Source organism: Hyla sarda, chromosome 4 (assembly GCF_029499605.1).
Source record: "Hyla sarda isolate aHylSar1 chromosome 4, aHylSar1.hap1, whole genome shotgun sequence".
Lineage (NCBI taxonomy): Eukaryota > Metazoa > Chordata > Amphibia > Anura > Hylidae > Hyla > Hyla sarda.
The window spans coordinates 297,530,412-297,544,214 of NC_079192.1; the positions used below are offsets into that span (position 1 = coordinate 297,530,412).

Genomic DNA, 13,803 nt, shown 5'->3' on the forward strand with positions numbered 1-13,803 from the left:
CTTAAGGGGTTAAGCAAATAACTTAACTCCCATTGTCTTAATTTGCAAACTGTGTAGCCCAGTGAGTAGGTCAGGGTTGTCCAGAAAAATCAACTTGACAAGGTGGGACAATCCCTTTAAAGTTGTAAGTTTGGAATTTATATATCCTACAGTTGCTTTAGAACCTGAGTGTATCATGCGAGTCCCTGATAAAAGTGATTTTATTTTGTTCAGGCTATATATATATATATATATATATATATATATATATATATATATATATATATATATATAACTATACAGTTATGGAATGTTTTAGGTATGGGACCTTCAGAAAGAATGCAAAGACGACGAATTTCAGTGTCACAGTGGTGCTGTTCTGTCTTGTGATGTTTCATCTGACTCGCTGAAAATTTCATCTACTTCAGCTGATAAGAGCGCCAAGGTAAATGACAGAGTATTGTAATATGTGTGTATTGCAAAAGAGATATTTAAAACTTTTTAGCATGTAGTATTTTAATAAGTAATTAGCTGCGTACCTGGTGTTGCTCTGTCTTCCCACCTAAACTTTGTGGTGGTGGGAAAGCAGCAACAATACTCTCGTCCTCGTATCCCAACTTATGACAACCTCCTATCCCGACCTCTTATCCCCTCCTCTTATCCTCTCCTCTTATCCTCTTTATGCCTGAATGACAGTCATCAAAATGTTTAAAAGTCCCGGGTAATCTCTGCAGCCCGAGAATAACAGGAGATGAACTAGACTTCTCATAGACTTGCATGGGATTTCAGAGAGAGAAAAAAAAAACTCATATAAGGGGGTGCGTAAGGGTTGATTTAACTCTACTATATTTTTAGTTTACATATAAGTGACATGTACCAAGTTTCAGCGAACATACATACATACATACATATGCTGTGTTATATCATAAAACACCTGCATTTCTGGACAATAGCTTGTGCAATGTAGAAGATGGGTATCTCAGAGTATAAGTAAACAGTAAGCTGTCTTTCATAAACAATCTCCTGAGGTGGGAACGTAATTCTTATTGCCCTTAAGAAGGGAATGCCTAAAGAATAGTATTTCATCCTCATTTAGAACTTTTTTACCACCACTGTTCTCTCAGAGCTGGTCCCACTGCACAGGGTTTGGCATGTGCACTGCCCGCCCAGCCAATCCGTGGCCATGGTGTATGCGCCAACCCAAAATACAGCAGGTGCTATGCAACGAGGAAGCTAACCCCTTAACGATGCAGAACATAAATGTATGTCCTGGTGATGTGGTACTTAATGCACCAAGGACCTACATTTACGTCCTATACATAACCACGAACATCGGAGCGATGCCTGGGTCATGCGCGGCTGGTCCCGGCTGCTGATAGCAGCCAGGGACCCGCCGGTAATGGCGGACATCTGCGATCGAGCGGATGTCCGCCATTAACCCCTGAGATGCCGTGATCAATACAGATCATGGCATCTGCAGCACTGGAGGTCCGCTCACCTGCCTCCACTGCCTTCCACGGGTCTTAGAAGAATAAAGTTACATTAAAACCAAGCACACCAGTGTTTTTCTTGTGAAATTCCCAATAAGTTTGATGTGTCACATGACCCTCTTCCTATAGAAAATACAAAAGTTGGATTCAAAATGGCCGCCATGGTCACCCCCCATCTAGAAAACTTTCCCCCTCGCATATACTAATGTGCCACAAACAGGAAGTTAATATCACCAACCATTCCCATTTTTTAAGGTGTATCCATATAAATGGCCCACCCTGTAGAGGGATTTTAAACGTACTAATTTGGTTAAAAAGTTTGCGATATTTTTTTTTTTTTTTTTTTAGCGCAACAGTAATAGAAAAGTATGTTATCATGGGTATCATTTTAATCGTATTGCCCCAAAGAATAAAGAACACATGTCATTTTAACCGTAAATTGTGTGAAACTTTCCAAAATTTGCACAATTGCGGTTTTCTTTTTAATTTCCCCACACAAATAGTATTTTTTGGGTTGCGCCATACATTTTATGGTAAAGTGAGTGATGGCATTACAAGCCCTCATACTAGTCTGTGGATTAAAATATAAGCGTTATGATTTTTTGAAGGCAGGAGGGAAAAACGAAAACGTAAAAATAAAATTCTTAAGGCGTCCTTAAGGCCCAAATGGGCTGAGTCCTTAAGGGGTTAAAGGGGTGCTCCACTGGGAAACATTTTTTTTATTTTTTAAATCAACTGGTGGCAGAAATGTAAACAGATATGTAAATTACAGAATAAATATAAGGTGTAATTTTTACCGAAAAGTGCACTGTGTAGAAACGGAAGCCGCTGCGCATGTTAAAATAGATGATCGGATCGCCCGCAGCGCTGCCGCATGGATCCGATAATCTGTAATGGCGACCGGAGGTCCCCTCACCTGGCTTTGGTAGTCTCCCGGGGTCTTCTGCTCTGGTCTGAGATCGAGCAGACAAGAGCAGAAGATGACCGATGATACTGATCAGTGCTATGCCCTACTCATAGCACTGAACTGTATTAGCAAGCAAATGATTGCTATAAATAGACCCCTCTGGGGACATAAAGAGTTAAAAAAAAAAAAAAATTTTAAAAAGTTGAAAAATGTAAAAATAAAAAGTTTAAAAAAAAGTTAAAAATCCCCTCCCCCAATAAAAACGAAAATTGTCCCTTTTTCCCATTTTACCCTCAAAAAGCATAAATGTTTTTTCATAAACATATTTGGTATCGCCGCGTGCGTAAGTGTCCGAGCTATCAAAATATAATGTTAATGATCCCGTACGGTGAACGGCGTAAACATAAAAAAAAAGTCAAAAAATTCTGCTTTTTTTGTCACATTTTATTCCAAAAAAAATTATATAAAGTGATCTAAAAGTTTTATATATGCAAATGTGGTATCAATAAAAAGTACAGATGACGGCGCAAAAAAGGAGCTCTCATACCGCCCTATATACGGAAAAAAGAAAACGTTATAGGTGGTTAAAATAGGGTGATTTTATATTACTGATTTTGTATAAAAAGTTTGAGATTTTTTTTAAGCGGTACAAAAATAGAAGAGTATCTAGCCATGGGTATCATTTTAATTGTATTAACCCACAGAATAAAGAACATGTTATTTTTACCGTAAATTGTACAGTGTGAAAACGAAACCCTCGAAAATTAGCAAAATTGTGGTTTTCATTAAAATTTCCTCCCGAAAAAAATGATTGGGGTTCACTGTACGAGAGGTTTCATTACAAAGTACAATTGGTCACACAAAACAAGCCCTTATATGGGACTGTAGATGGAAATATAAAAGAGTTATGGATTTTAGAAATGAAAACGCAAAAATAAAATTGGCCTGGTCCTTAAGGTCAAAATGGGCTTGGTCCTTAAGGGGTTAAAATTGGGGAGTAACTCCTATTTGTGTGATGACAGTCTGTCATTTTGTTTCAAGTGAGGAAGAAAAAGTTCAGCATGAAAATTGTGGTAGAAATTGTTGTACGTTACCATTGCCAGAGGCGTTCTGAAGACTGGTTTTCACAATAGCTTCCCTATTAAGTAACTAGGTGACATTACTCTTACTTAATGCATGAAATCGAGTATTTGTAGCAAATTCATAGGAATTATTTTATCATTGCTTTAGTCAGGAAGATAATCATCTAAGGGTGTGTACATTTTACGTACATAAAAGATAAATGTTGCCAAAATTAGGAGGAAATCCTGGCCAGAGATTTAAATTTGTATAACTTGTCTTATGTTTCAGATCTGGAGTTTTGCTGGATTATCTCTTCTACACGAGTTGCGAGGTCATCAGAGTTGTGTGCGATGCTGCAACTTTTCGTCTGATAATCAGTATTTGGCAACTGGTGATGACAATGGTGAAGTAATGGTATGTAGTATCTGTTCTTATCCATGTTTAAGAGGGGGTCACTGATCAAGTACATTAAGTAGGTGTAGACCTGGGTGTATGCATGTTGATCTACTGGATACCTTTAAGAGGACTCTTTCAGTTGATTGCAAACACCATTGTATAGGTTTGGCACCCTGTATCCACATGAAGTAGAAAGGTATACTGGAGTAGAGTGCGCCACTTCCTACACATGGTCAACCTTTTCTATTGTGAATTTTTATTTTTTTTTTCCCATGGGAAACGCTAAACATGTTTTTTACATTTTTATTTAAAAAAGAAAAAAAGTCCCAAGACTTTGAAGTGGCTCCAGTCTTGATAAAGATCTTATTACAGCTTTGTATAACCAGTTGGAAAACTTTCAGCACGTGCATGTGTTTACATGAAATCTGGCTTGAAATCGGACTACTTTAGTTTTCAAGTATTTTTTTCCAGACGTGTCATTAATACTACTTCTTTTCTTCCTTTTGGCAGATCTGGAGTGTGCAGAGTGGAGAACTTCTCAGACAATGCCACGAGGCGTCTGTGAATAAAATCGATGGCTGGGTGACAGATATTCACTTTGCACCAGACAGTAAACTATTAGTAACCTCTGGAGCCCATGTGAAAGTAAGCTTGTTAGACATTGGTGCCCACTGAGTCATTTCTATTACTGAAATATAAACCGGCTGCACATATAATCTACTATAAAAGGGATTGTCATGCACTTCAGGTGTAGATGCTTATACCAAACTGAGATTAAATACCGGAACCTAAAAATGAATGCTTGAAATGCAGCTTTTTCTTCTAGCAGCTGGAATTCTTCTGAGCTGATAAAATACTAGAAGAGAAAGCACTTTAGCTCTGTCACCCATAAAGAAAATCTATCACTGGAACAATCTCCTTTACATTATGGCACATTATAGATGCACTATTAATTCTCGACTAACTGTGCCCACTCAACAGGGCTAAGAAATGGGTGGCAACATATGCCCTTTCCCTTCATGAGTCCTTCTGCACATTAAAAGAGCACTATGGTTTTACTAAATAAAGAATTTTTGTAGCATAATGAAAAGTTATAGAACGCTGCAATATATTTTCTGTATGAAGTCCTTGCAGTCTTCAAGATCTCTGCTTCCTGTCAGTTAGTAGGAACCTTCTTAATGTCAGGGAATGAAAATGTGTCCTGGTCATGTGACACAAGGTGTGGAACTGATTAGTGTCTTTATTATCTTGAGGAGCACTGTCTCTGCAAAGTTTTAATCTTTGCTTACTTCCACATCGTGATGGACAGTGCTGGGCAGCACTCAGCAGATAATCATAAAGAAAGGAAGATGTCCAGCGCAAAATATGTGCAATGCTCATGTCCTTTTATTCCATAAAAGCCACTAAGCAATGAGGTACGTATTTCTGGTAGTGACCACCCTTAATCATACTAAAAAACATTAGATTCACTCCGTTGAAGAAGGGTCCCATGGATGTCCGTTGTTCACCTTGGTTTTTGCACTTTGTATTGAGCCTTTAGCTGCTATGATTCGGGGTGACCCGGACATCACTGGCATTCCCTTGCACGACAGGGATTTCAAGATCTGTCTCTTTGCTGATGATGTGCTTCTTGCTCTCTCTACCTAGTCTTTATAGGGTCCTTCATGCTTATGGGGACATCTCAGACTATAAGGTCAACCTCTCCAAGTCTGAGGAGCTTCCTCTGAATCTACCCTTGTCTCTCTCCACTCTTCTTCGCTCTAACTATTCTTTCGAATGGTCCCATTCTGCTCTTAAGTACCTGGGGGTTTCTATCACCTCTTGCTATTCCTCGCTTTAATCTACCAACTATCTCCCCCTCTTTCACGAACTCAGTACTCTTTTGGAAAGTGGCACTCGCAGTACATTTCCTTTTTCGGGTGAATTGCAGCGGTGAAAATGACCATACTTTCGAAAAAATACAGTAATTTCGGAACGTTTTCGGTTCAGGTGCCGCTGTCTGCGCTCCGCCCATTTCAACCGGCCATTTTTAAATTTTTTTGGTATGGGAAGAAACATCGACTCCCTATGTCTGTCATGATGGCGGGTAGGGCGTTTTGGAGGTCTTGCAGTTCCGGACGCAGTCAAGTACTACTGGGCAGCCCATCTGCACCATCTTGCGGCGTGGTCAACTTATCATGCCTATAGCCGATGGATGGAGCTGGAGAAGCTTTCGTTAGCCCCTTTCCACCCCAATTTGCTGCTCTGGTCTCCTCTCTCTTCCACGGTCTCCCTATTCCCTTTATTAGGTCCAATGGCTTACTCTAAATATGTCTGGGGCTATTGTTCTGTGAAATTCAGGTAGTTTTCTCCCTCTTCCCCTCTCTGGTCTTTCCTTTACCATCCTGACTTTGCCTCCGGCCTCTCTGCCGCCATGGTGCGGGAATGGGGGTTAGGGGCCTTTTCTGCTGGGCGGATGTTGTTGACCCTCTCGCACTCCCTTCTTCCCTTTTCTCAATTGCAAACTCTCTGGGATCTCCCCTCTTCTGAATGCTTTCATTATTTGCAGCTGCAACATTTTTTGTCCTCTACCACTGGCTCCTCTGTGGTTTCTCTGCCTACTGGGTTTGAAAGGTATTGCCGTGTGGGGTCAGTTTGGGTACGGTATTTCACATATTTTGGTCCTGTCACCTGATAGCGGAATACTGGCACAAAGTGCGGAGATTACTGTCTGATCTACTGGGAGTGTCGGGTCCTCTTGACCCTCTTGTCTATCTTCTCCAGCTTTCTCACCCCGTGATGTCTAAGAAGCTATTTAAGCTCTTTATGCACATATTCTTGGCTGCTAAAACACTTATTGCTAAATGCTGGAAGAGGACCCTCCCCCGGCTGAATCTGACCTCTTATCTCGCATATGGGAGATCCGTTCTCTGGAATCTTTAACAGCTTCCCTGAATAACTCTGTCCCTTTGTTTCACTCGGTCTGGGACCCCTGGGGCCGTTTCTCTGACAGACAACCGCCTTGATACTCTCTTTTCTCTTGCTCTTTCCTCTTTCTCCTTTCAATCTTTCCGATCTACCTGTCTTGTGCTCTCCCTGGTTTGTGCTCCCCTCCCTTCCCTTGTTTGTGGCCTTGGGTCTTGTCCTATATTAGCTGCCGTTTGGAAGTACTCTCATTGGTTTTCGTTATTTTCTCCAACAGCTGCCGTTTATGTTGGTCTTGGAGGTCAGTGGAACGCTGTTACTGTACTGGCTTTTCCGGATCTAGTCACTTGCTAATACAATTGGTTGTATAGCTTTGGATGTTAATGGGCCCCAGCCCCTGTGACACTTGCATTGTGTTTATTTGTGTTTCAATTTGTAACTATGCAAACTTTTCAATAAAAAATTAAAGGTGAAAAAAAAAAAAGGGTCCCATGACTGCACAGATGTGATGGTGAGCAGTCCTGTGTTAACCTTTTACATATAGAAAAGCCTTATTACAGAGTGCAACTCCCATATAAATGTGCATAGTGAAACATGCAATGTGAACAGGACCTTATCCAGATACACATTTTTAGTATTTCTTCATCATATAATAGTTATAACCTGTTCTATTGCATAAATATATACTTTAAGCAAAACATATTTGCTTAATAGATAAATATTGATATATTTAACCTCTTAAAGGAGTTCTGGAGTGAAAGATAACTTATGCCCTATCCAAAGGATAGGGGATAAGTTCTAGATTGCGGGGGGTCTGACCAATGGGACCCCTCGTGATCTCCTGAATGGGGCCCCTTTGGATAGGGGAAAAGTTATTGTTCAATGCACTACTCCTTTAACCCCTTAAGGACGCAGCCCTTTTTCACCTTAAAGACTGAGCCCTTTTTCGCAATTCTGACCACCGTCTCTTTACGAATTAATAACTCAAACGCTTTTACTGAATATTCTGATTCTGAGATTTTTTTTCGTGACATATTCTACTTTATTTTGGTGGTAAATTTTCGGCATTAATTGCATCCTTTTTGGTGAAAAATCCCAAAATTTCATAAAAATGTTGAAAATTTTGCATTTTTCTAACTTTGAAGCTCTCTACTTGTATGGAAAATGGATATTCCCCCAAAAAATTATTTTTATTCACAAATACAATATGTCCACTTTATGTTGGCATCATAAAATGGACATATTTTTGCTTTTTGAAAAAATTAGAGGCCTTCAAAGTAGAGCAGCAATTTTCAAAAATTTCATGAAAATTGCTAAATCTGAAGGGACAGACTTTACAGAACTACAACTCCCAGCATGCCTGGGCAGTCTAGGCATGCTGAGAGTTGTAGTTTGGCAACATCTGGAGGGCTACCGTTTGGACACCACTGTAACAGTGGTCTCCAAACTGTGACCCTCCAAATGTTGCAAAACTACAACTCCCAGCATGCCCAGACAGACTTTGGCTGTCTGGGCATGCTGGGAGTTGCAGTTTGGCCTTCCTAGTGCTTGCCACAGTAAAGATCACTTTACTTTCACTTTCATCCCCCCCCCCCCCCACTGTTGTTTCCCTACCTGTGCCTGTCTCCAGCGATGATCAAGGGTCCCCAGGCAACCCACTGTCCTGCGCTGCCATTGGTCAGAATCAGTTCTGACCAATGGCAGGGGATAGGAGGAGATCGTAGCACTGTGACCTCGCTCCTAGCCCTCAGGATGATCGGGGCTGTCATTGACCGCTCCGATCATCCCTATTTTCCGGGTGATCGGGTCACCAGAGGCCTGATCAGCCCGGAATAGCAGAAGATCGCATGTCTGAATTGACATGCGATTTTTCTGCGATCGCCGACATACGGGGGTCTCAGGACCCCCCTGGGCGATGTGCCGGGATGCCTGCTGAATGATTTCAGCAGGCATCCCGGTCCGGTCCCCAACCGGCTAGCGGCGGGGACCGGAATGCCCACGGGCGTATCCTCCTGAAGAGGTTAAGGACACAGACAATTTTTATTTTTCCACTTGCTTATTTTACGGTAGTACTTTAAAAAGTAAATTTTTTTATTTAACAGAATCAGTATGCTTAAAATTGTCCTCTTCAGATCCCTATAACTTTTTTTTTTCTGTACATGGGGGCTAATTTTTGTGGCATGATCTGTAGTTTTAATCTTTATCATTTTTGTTTTCATGGGACGGGACATTTTTATAACATTTTTTTTTTCTGGTATATGATATGACCAACATTCAGCATATTTGTCTTTTTTTATGTTTTAAGCCATTCACTGTGCGGGATCCTAAATATTATATTTTAATAGTTTTGACATTCACGAATATGCTGTGATACAAAATATGTTTATTTTTATTTATTTGTAAAATAGGAAAATAAGGGTGATTTTTTATTTATTTTTTCCGCCCCCGCCCCCCCCCCCCCCCCCAATTAAGGGAAGGGGCCTATATATAAATTTACAAACCTTTTTTCAGTTTTTATTTTACATTGTTTTAAATTCTCGAAGGGGACTTTTACATGCAATCATTAGATTGCATTCAATGTTTAATCCTATGCTATTGCATAGCATTGAACAGTGAGATCGGTGCTTCACTGATACAGCCTGGTTCCCCCAAACTGCATTACTGCTGCATTGACCCACCAGCCGGAGGCAAGTAAGGAAACCCTCCCTCCACTCCCATTTTAGCTCATCAGACCCCCGCAATCACAGCCTCTACTATGGTATCTGTCCCTCACCTCCTGTGAAGTGAGGTGACACTGCGGATACATAGCATGAATTGAAATGTAGGATGTCTGGTGAATGCTTTCTAATGTGAGTTTTAAGAGTGTTAGTGGTACAACAATATTGTAAATTTTTAGTGAATTAAAGGGGTAATCCAGTGGTGAAAAACTTATCCCCTATCCTAAGGATAGGGGATAAGTTTGAGATTGCGGGGGGTCCGACCGCTGGGGCCCCCTGCGATCTCTCTGTACGGGGGCCAGGCTCTCCGGCCAGATAGCGGGTGTCGACCACTGCACGAAGCGGCGGCTGACACGCCCCCTCAATACATCGCTATGGCAGAGCCGGAGATTGCCGAAGGCACACCTCCTTCCCGCGGGCTACCATGGCCCCAGCGGTCGGACCCACCGTGATCTGCAACTTATCCCCTATCCTTAGGATAGGGGATAAGTTGTTCACCACTGGACTACTCCTTTAAATGTATCATTGTTTATCAGCCAAGTTTGTATCTGTTGTGCTTAAAGTATATATTTATGCAATAGAACAGGTATTCACTATTATATGATGAAGAAATATTAAAAATGTTTATCTAGATAAGGTTCATATTGTATGCTTTTTATATGCACCTTTCTATGTGAGTTGCAATTTGTCATATGGCCTATGTATATGTGAAGGGTTAACAAAGGACTGCTCAGCATCACACCTGTGTAGTCATGTGACCCTTATTTAAACGGAGTGAGACCACGATTTTTAGTATGATCAAGGATGGTCACCAGCAGAAATGCAAACCTCTAAGTATCACGGTTTTTATGAACTAAAAGGACATGAGAGTTGCACATATTTTGCGCTGGACATCTTCCTTTCTTAAAGAGTACAACTGTATGACAATAGGCCGAGAACTAGGAAAATCTTTCTTATATGCCTAAGCAATAAAAAGTCACATGGTACATGTTCACTGGGTGCTGTGTCGTCTGGCCCCATAGGCTATATTAACATGGTGTACTTTTCACACATATTAAAACATTGCATGTAATAGACATGTTGTTGTTTTCGTTAAGCAATCATTTACACTGAACTGTGGCATAAATTTTTATTTTACCTTGCAGATTTAACATTTTCACTGTGGAAAAGAAATGTGACCTGACATGTATTGATAGGTTTCTGTTTTTTTCAGAATGGAAAACACATCAGCAAGCAATGACTCAAAAATGACCCACTGAATGGGTCCAGTTTGCTTCCAAAGCCACTAAGAAATACCCTGCAGATACGATATGTGTAACCCTACCCTTAGGCTGGGTTGACACTTTATAGGCAATACGGGACCGCATACGGCTGGGGGATATAAAAACGTGCGCTCCTGTATACGGACCGTATGTAATGTATTTCAATGAGCCGACCGGAGTCAGCGTTTCACTCCGGTTGGCTCATTGAAATACATTACATACGGGAGCGCCTGGTTTTAGCTCCACCCCCCCCCCCCCCCCCAGCCGTATGCGGTCCCGTATTGCCTAAAACGTGATGTGAACCCAGTCTTAGTGGGAGAAATTGTAACCTTTTACTCAGCTTTGATAAGTTCATGATACAGATTAGTCTAAAAGAACCCACTACAGATTCACAATTCAGGCAAATGCAGTAGCAATAGTAGCTTCTTTTTAAGACCAGTGTTTCCCAAGCACCAACCTCAAGTCTCCCCAACACGTCATGTTTTCTGGATTTCCTTAACCTTTCACAGGTAATATATTTATGGTCAGTGCATCAGGCATCACCACAAGTGTTCTCTGTATGGGATATCCTAAAATAATGACATGTTGGGGGTACTTCTGGACTGCGCTTGGAAAACATAACTTTAGACTAAAGCATCTATTTGATGGCTAATAAAGCAAAGACATCAGTACTAGTCTATAATCGTTGCATTGTATCTCTGTATTGCTTTATTGGGGTATATTATATCAACAAAGCAGCTGGAAAACTTTTTTACTCAGTCTTTTTTTTTTTTTTCCACAGTGGTGGGATGTGGACACTGGGACCTGCAAACAGACTTTCTATACAAATGGCACAAACTTGAAGTCAATACATCCGTGTTCTTCTTTTAGAACTTTTGTAACCATTGACAATCTTGGAATTCTGTATGTGCTTCAGCTGGTAGAGTGACAATGACACTGCATGCGTTAAATATGCTGTTCCATTAGGTTCTTTTGATAATCTACCTTGTAGAACAGGATGCAAACTGCGAGCAAACCAACAGGGATCTTGTACACATCTCAGCTTAGCACTGCTCTCAAATACGACATGCTGTGTTTTTTTAATTGCCACTTGGCGGTAGGCGGGGCAGAATAACGCTGAATTGAATGCCTTTAATCACACTTTTCCTACTGCTGTCATTACTCTACTGTACTGTAAGTATTTACTGTGCCACAGCGAACCTTATAGCGTGCAGACCTATGGAAGTAGCCATTGCACTGTTTACTGCTTTATTCCTTGTCTTCATTGCATGTGAATATTTTGTATATACATTTATTACATAAACTGTGAATTCAGTTCTGGGGACGAGAGACTTTTCACTTGATAAATAGATGGCAGCAATATATAATTTTGCCTTTTTTTTGCACTAAATTATAAGTTTGAAAATAACTCCAAAAACCATTCCAGTGATTGTAGCTTTTATCAGGAACAAGGGGAGGTATTCAGTATATACAATGTGCAGCAGACACCTCAGCCTAACTCTGCGGTAGCACTTTACATATTGATACCGGAGAAGCACTTCCAAAACAGCTCTTTTTTAGCCCCAAATCTACTGACTTTGATTTATAGCTTGGTGAGTAGGAGGATGGGGATAGCAGCAGTCAATATTTCTCCATTCTACATGCCTATACTAGAGTTATGCCTAGGATCACACAACAGTGAGCTGACTGTACAGACTACAAAACTCCATATTGCGCAGCTTGTTTTTTTATTTTTTTTCTAGTTGTACATGATTTATTATTTGTTTTAGACACTTCTGAAAAGTGTATAAACAAGGGAATGGTTTAAAATATGATAAATTGTGGCATAATTTTGATGCAAAATGTTGATCTTAAAGGGGTACTCCGCTGGAAAACATTTTTTTTTTTTAAAGCAACTGATGCCAGAAAGTTAAGCAGATTTGTAAATTACTTCTGTTTAAAAATCTTAATCCTTCCAGTACTTATCTGCTGTATACTACAGAGGAAGTTCTTTTCTTTTTGAATTTCCTTTCTGTCTGACCACAGTGCTCTCTGCTGACACCTCTGTCCATTTCAGGAACTGTCCAGAGCAGTAGATGTTTGCTATGGGGATTTCCTCCTACTCTGGACAGTTCCTAAAATGGACAGAGGTGTCAGCAGAGAGCACTCTCGTCAGACAGAAAAGAAATTCAAAAAGAAAATAACTTCCTCTGTAGCATACAGCAGCTGATAAGTACTGGAAGGATTAAGATTTTTAAATAGAAGTAATTTACAGATCTGTTTAACTTTCTGGTACCAGTTGGTTAAAAAAAAAGTTTGCCAGTGGCGTACCCCTTTAAGTAAGGCAATGAATAGGTGGCATAAGGAAGAACATCTGTCAATAACACTAAATCTGCCCCAATGTCTGCAGTAACAGAGCAAACCCAAGACTGGGAGAAAGGGGGGTAGCCAGCCCATATATTATGTATGTGAAAGTAATATAATTAACAAACCATGCAAAAACATTTCAAAATATCTAAAATATGGCATTTAGACACACTTTTTCTGGCTGCTGAACATCTAAGGCCCCTTTCATACTGCCTTTGTGCCCCGTCGGTAAATGTCCATTAGTCGGAAAATGTCAATTAGGCTCTTTAAAAAAAAAAAAAAATGTTTAATGCCTTTAATGTCAGTTATTCAAACAGGGCACAACGGGCAACAAGGGGTCCCAACAGATCCATTTACTGTTATGGGATCCGTCAGATGTATCGGGAGAAAAAGATGTTGCATGATGTATTTTCTCTTCCACTATTCTCCCGTTTCCCTGACATGCGTTGCACTGAAAAATGTTGCTAGTGTCTCTGTACAGGATAGAATTGTGACTTGTGCGAACATTGATAGTAATACAGTGTTCCTGAAACCCTGTAGCTAGAATTCTGATAGGGTTTCCTTTTTGAAGAGACTGACATTGTCCACAGTGACCAGTGTTGTCAGTAATATGCTGTATCGACTTACTGTATTGTATAAAAATCGTGAGTTAGAATATCTTAAGTTATATTGTATAAGATATGATAGGAATAACCTGTTGTCTGCTTTGTAAGACTGGGGTCAGGGATTGCATTTTAATA

At 40.4% G+C, this 13,803-nt stretch overlaps 1 protein-coding gene across 4 annotated transcripts in view; it reads left to right on the forward strand.

The window, feature by feature from the left end:
• APAF1 (apoptotic peptidase activating factor 1) overlaps positions 1-12,617 on the forward strand; it is a 127,960-nt gene extending 115,343 nt beyond the window's left edge. For all 4 annotated transcript variants that reach the window (XM_056574624.1, XM_056574627.1, XM_056574626.1 and 1 more), the window contains 4 exons: positions 299-424; positions 3,727-3,852; positions 4,345-4,479; positions 11,499-12,617. In XM_056574624.1, the coding sequence (XP_056430599.1) occupies positions 299-424; positions 3,727-3,852; positions 4,345-4,479; positions 11,499-11,645 (534 nt within the window). In that variant the 3' untranslated portion in view covers positions 11,646-12,617. The remainder of the gene's footprint in view (positions 1-298; positions 425-3,726; positions 3,853-4,344; positions 4,480-11,498) is intronic.
• The last annotated feature ends 1,186 nt before the right edge of the window (positions 12,618-13,803 follow it).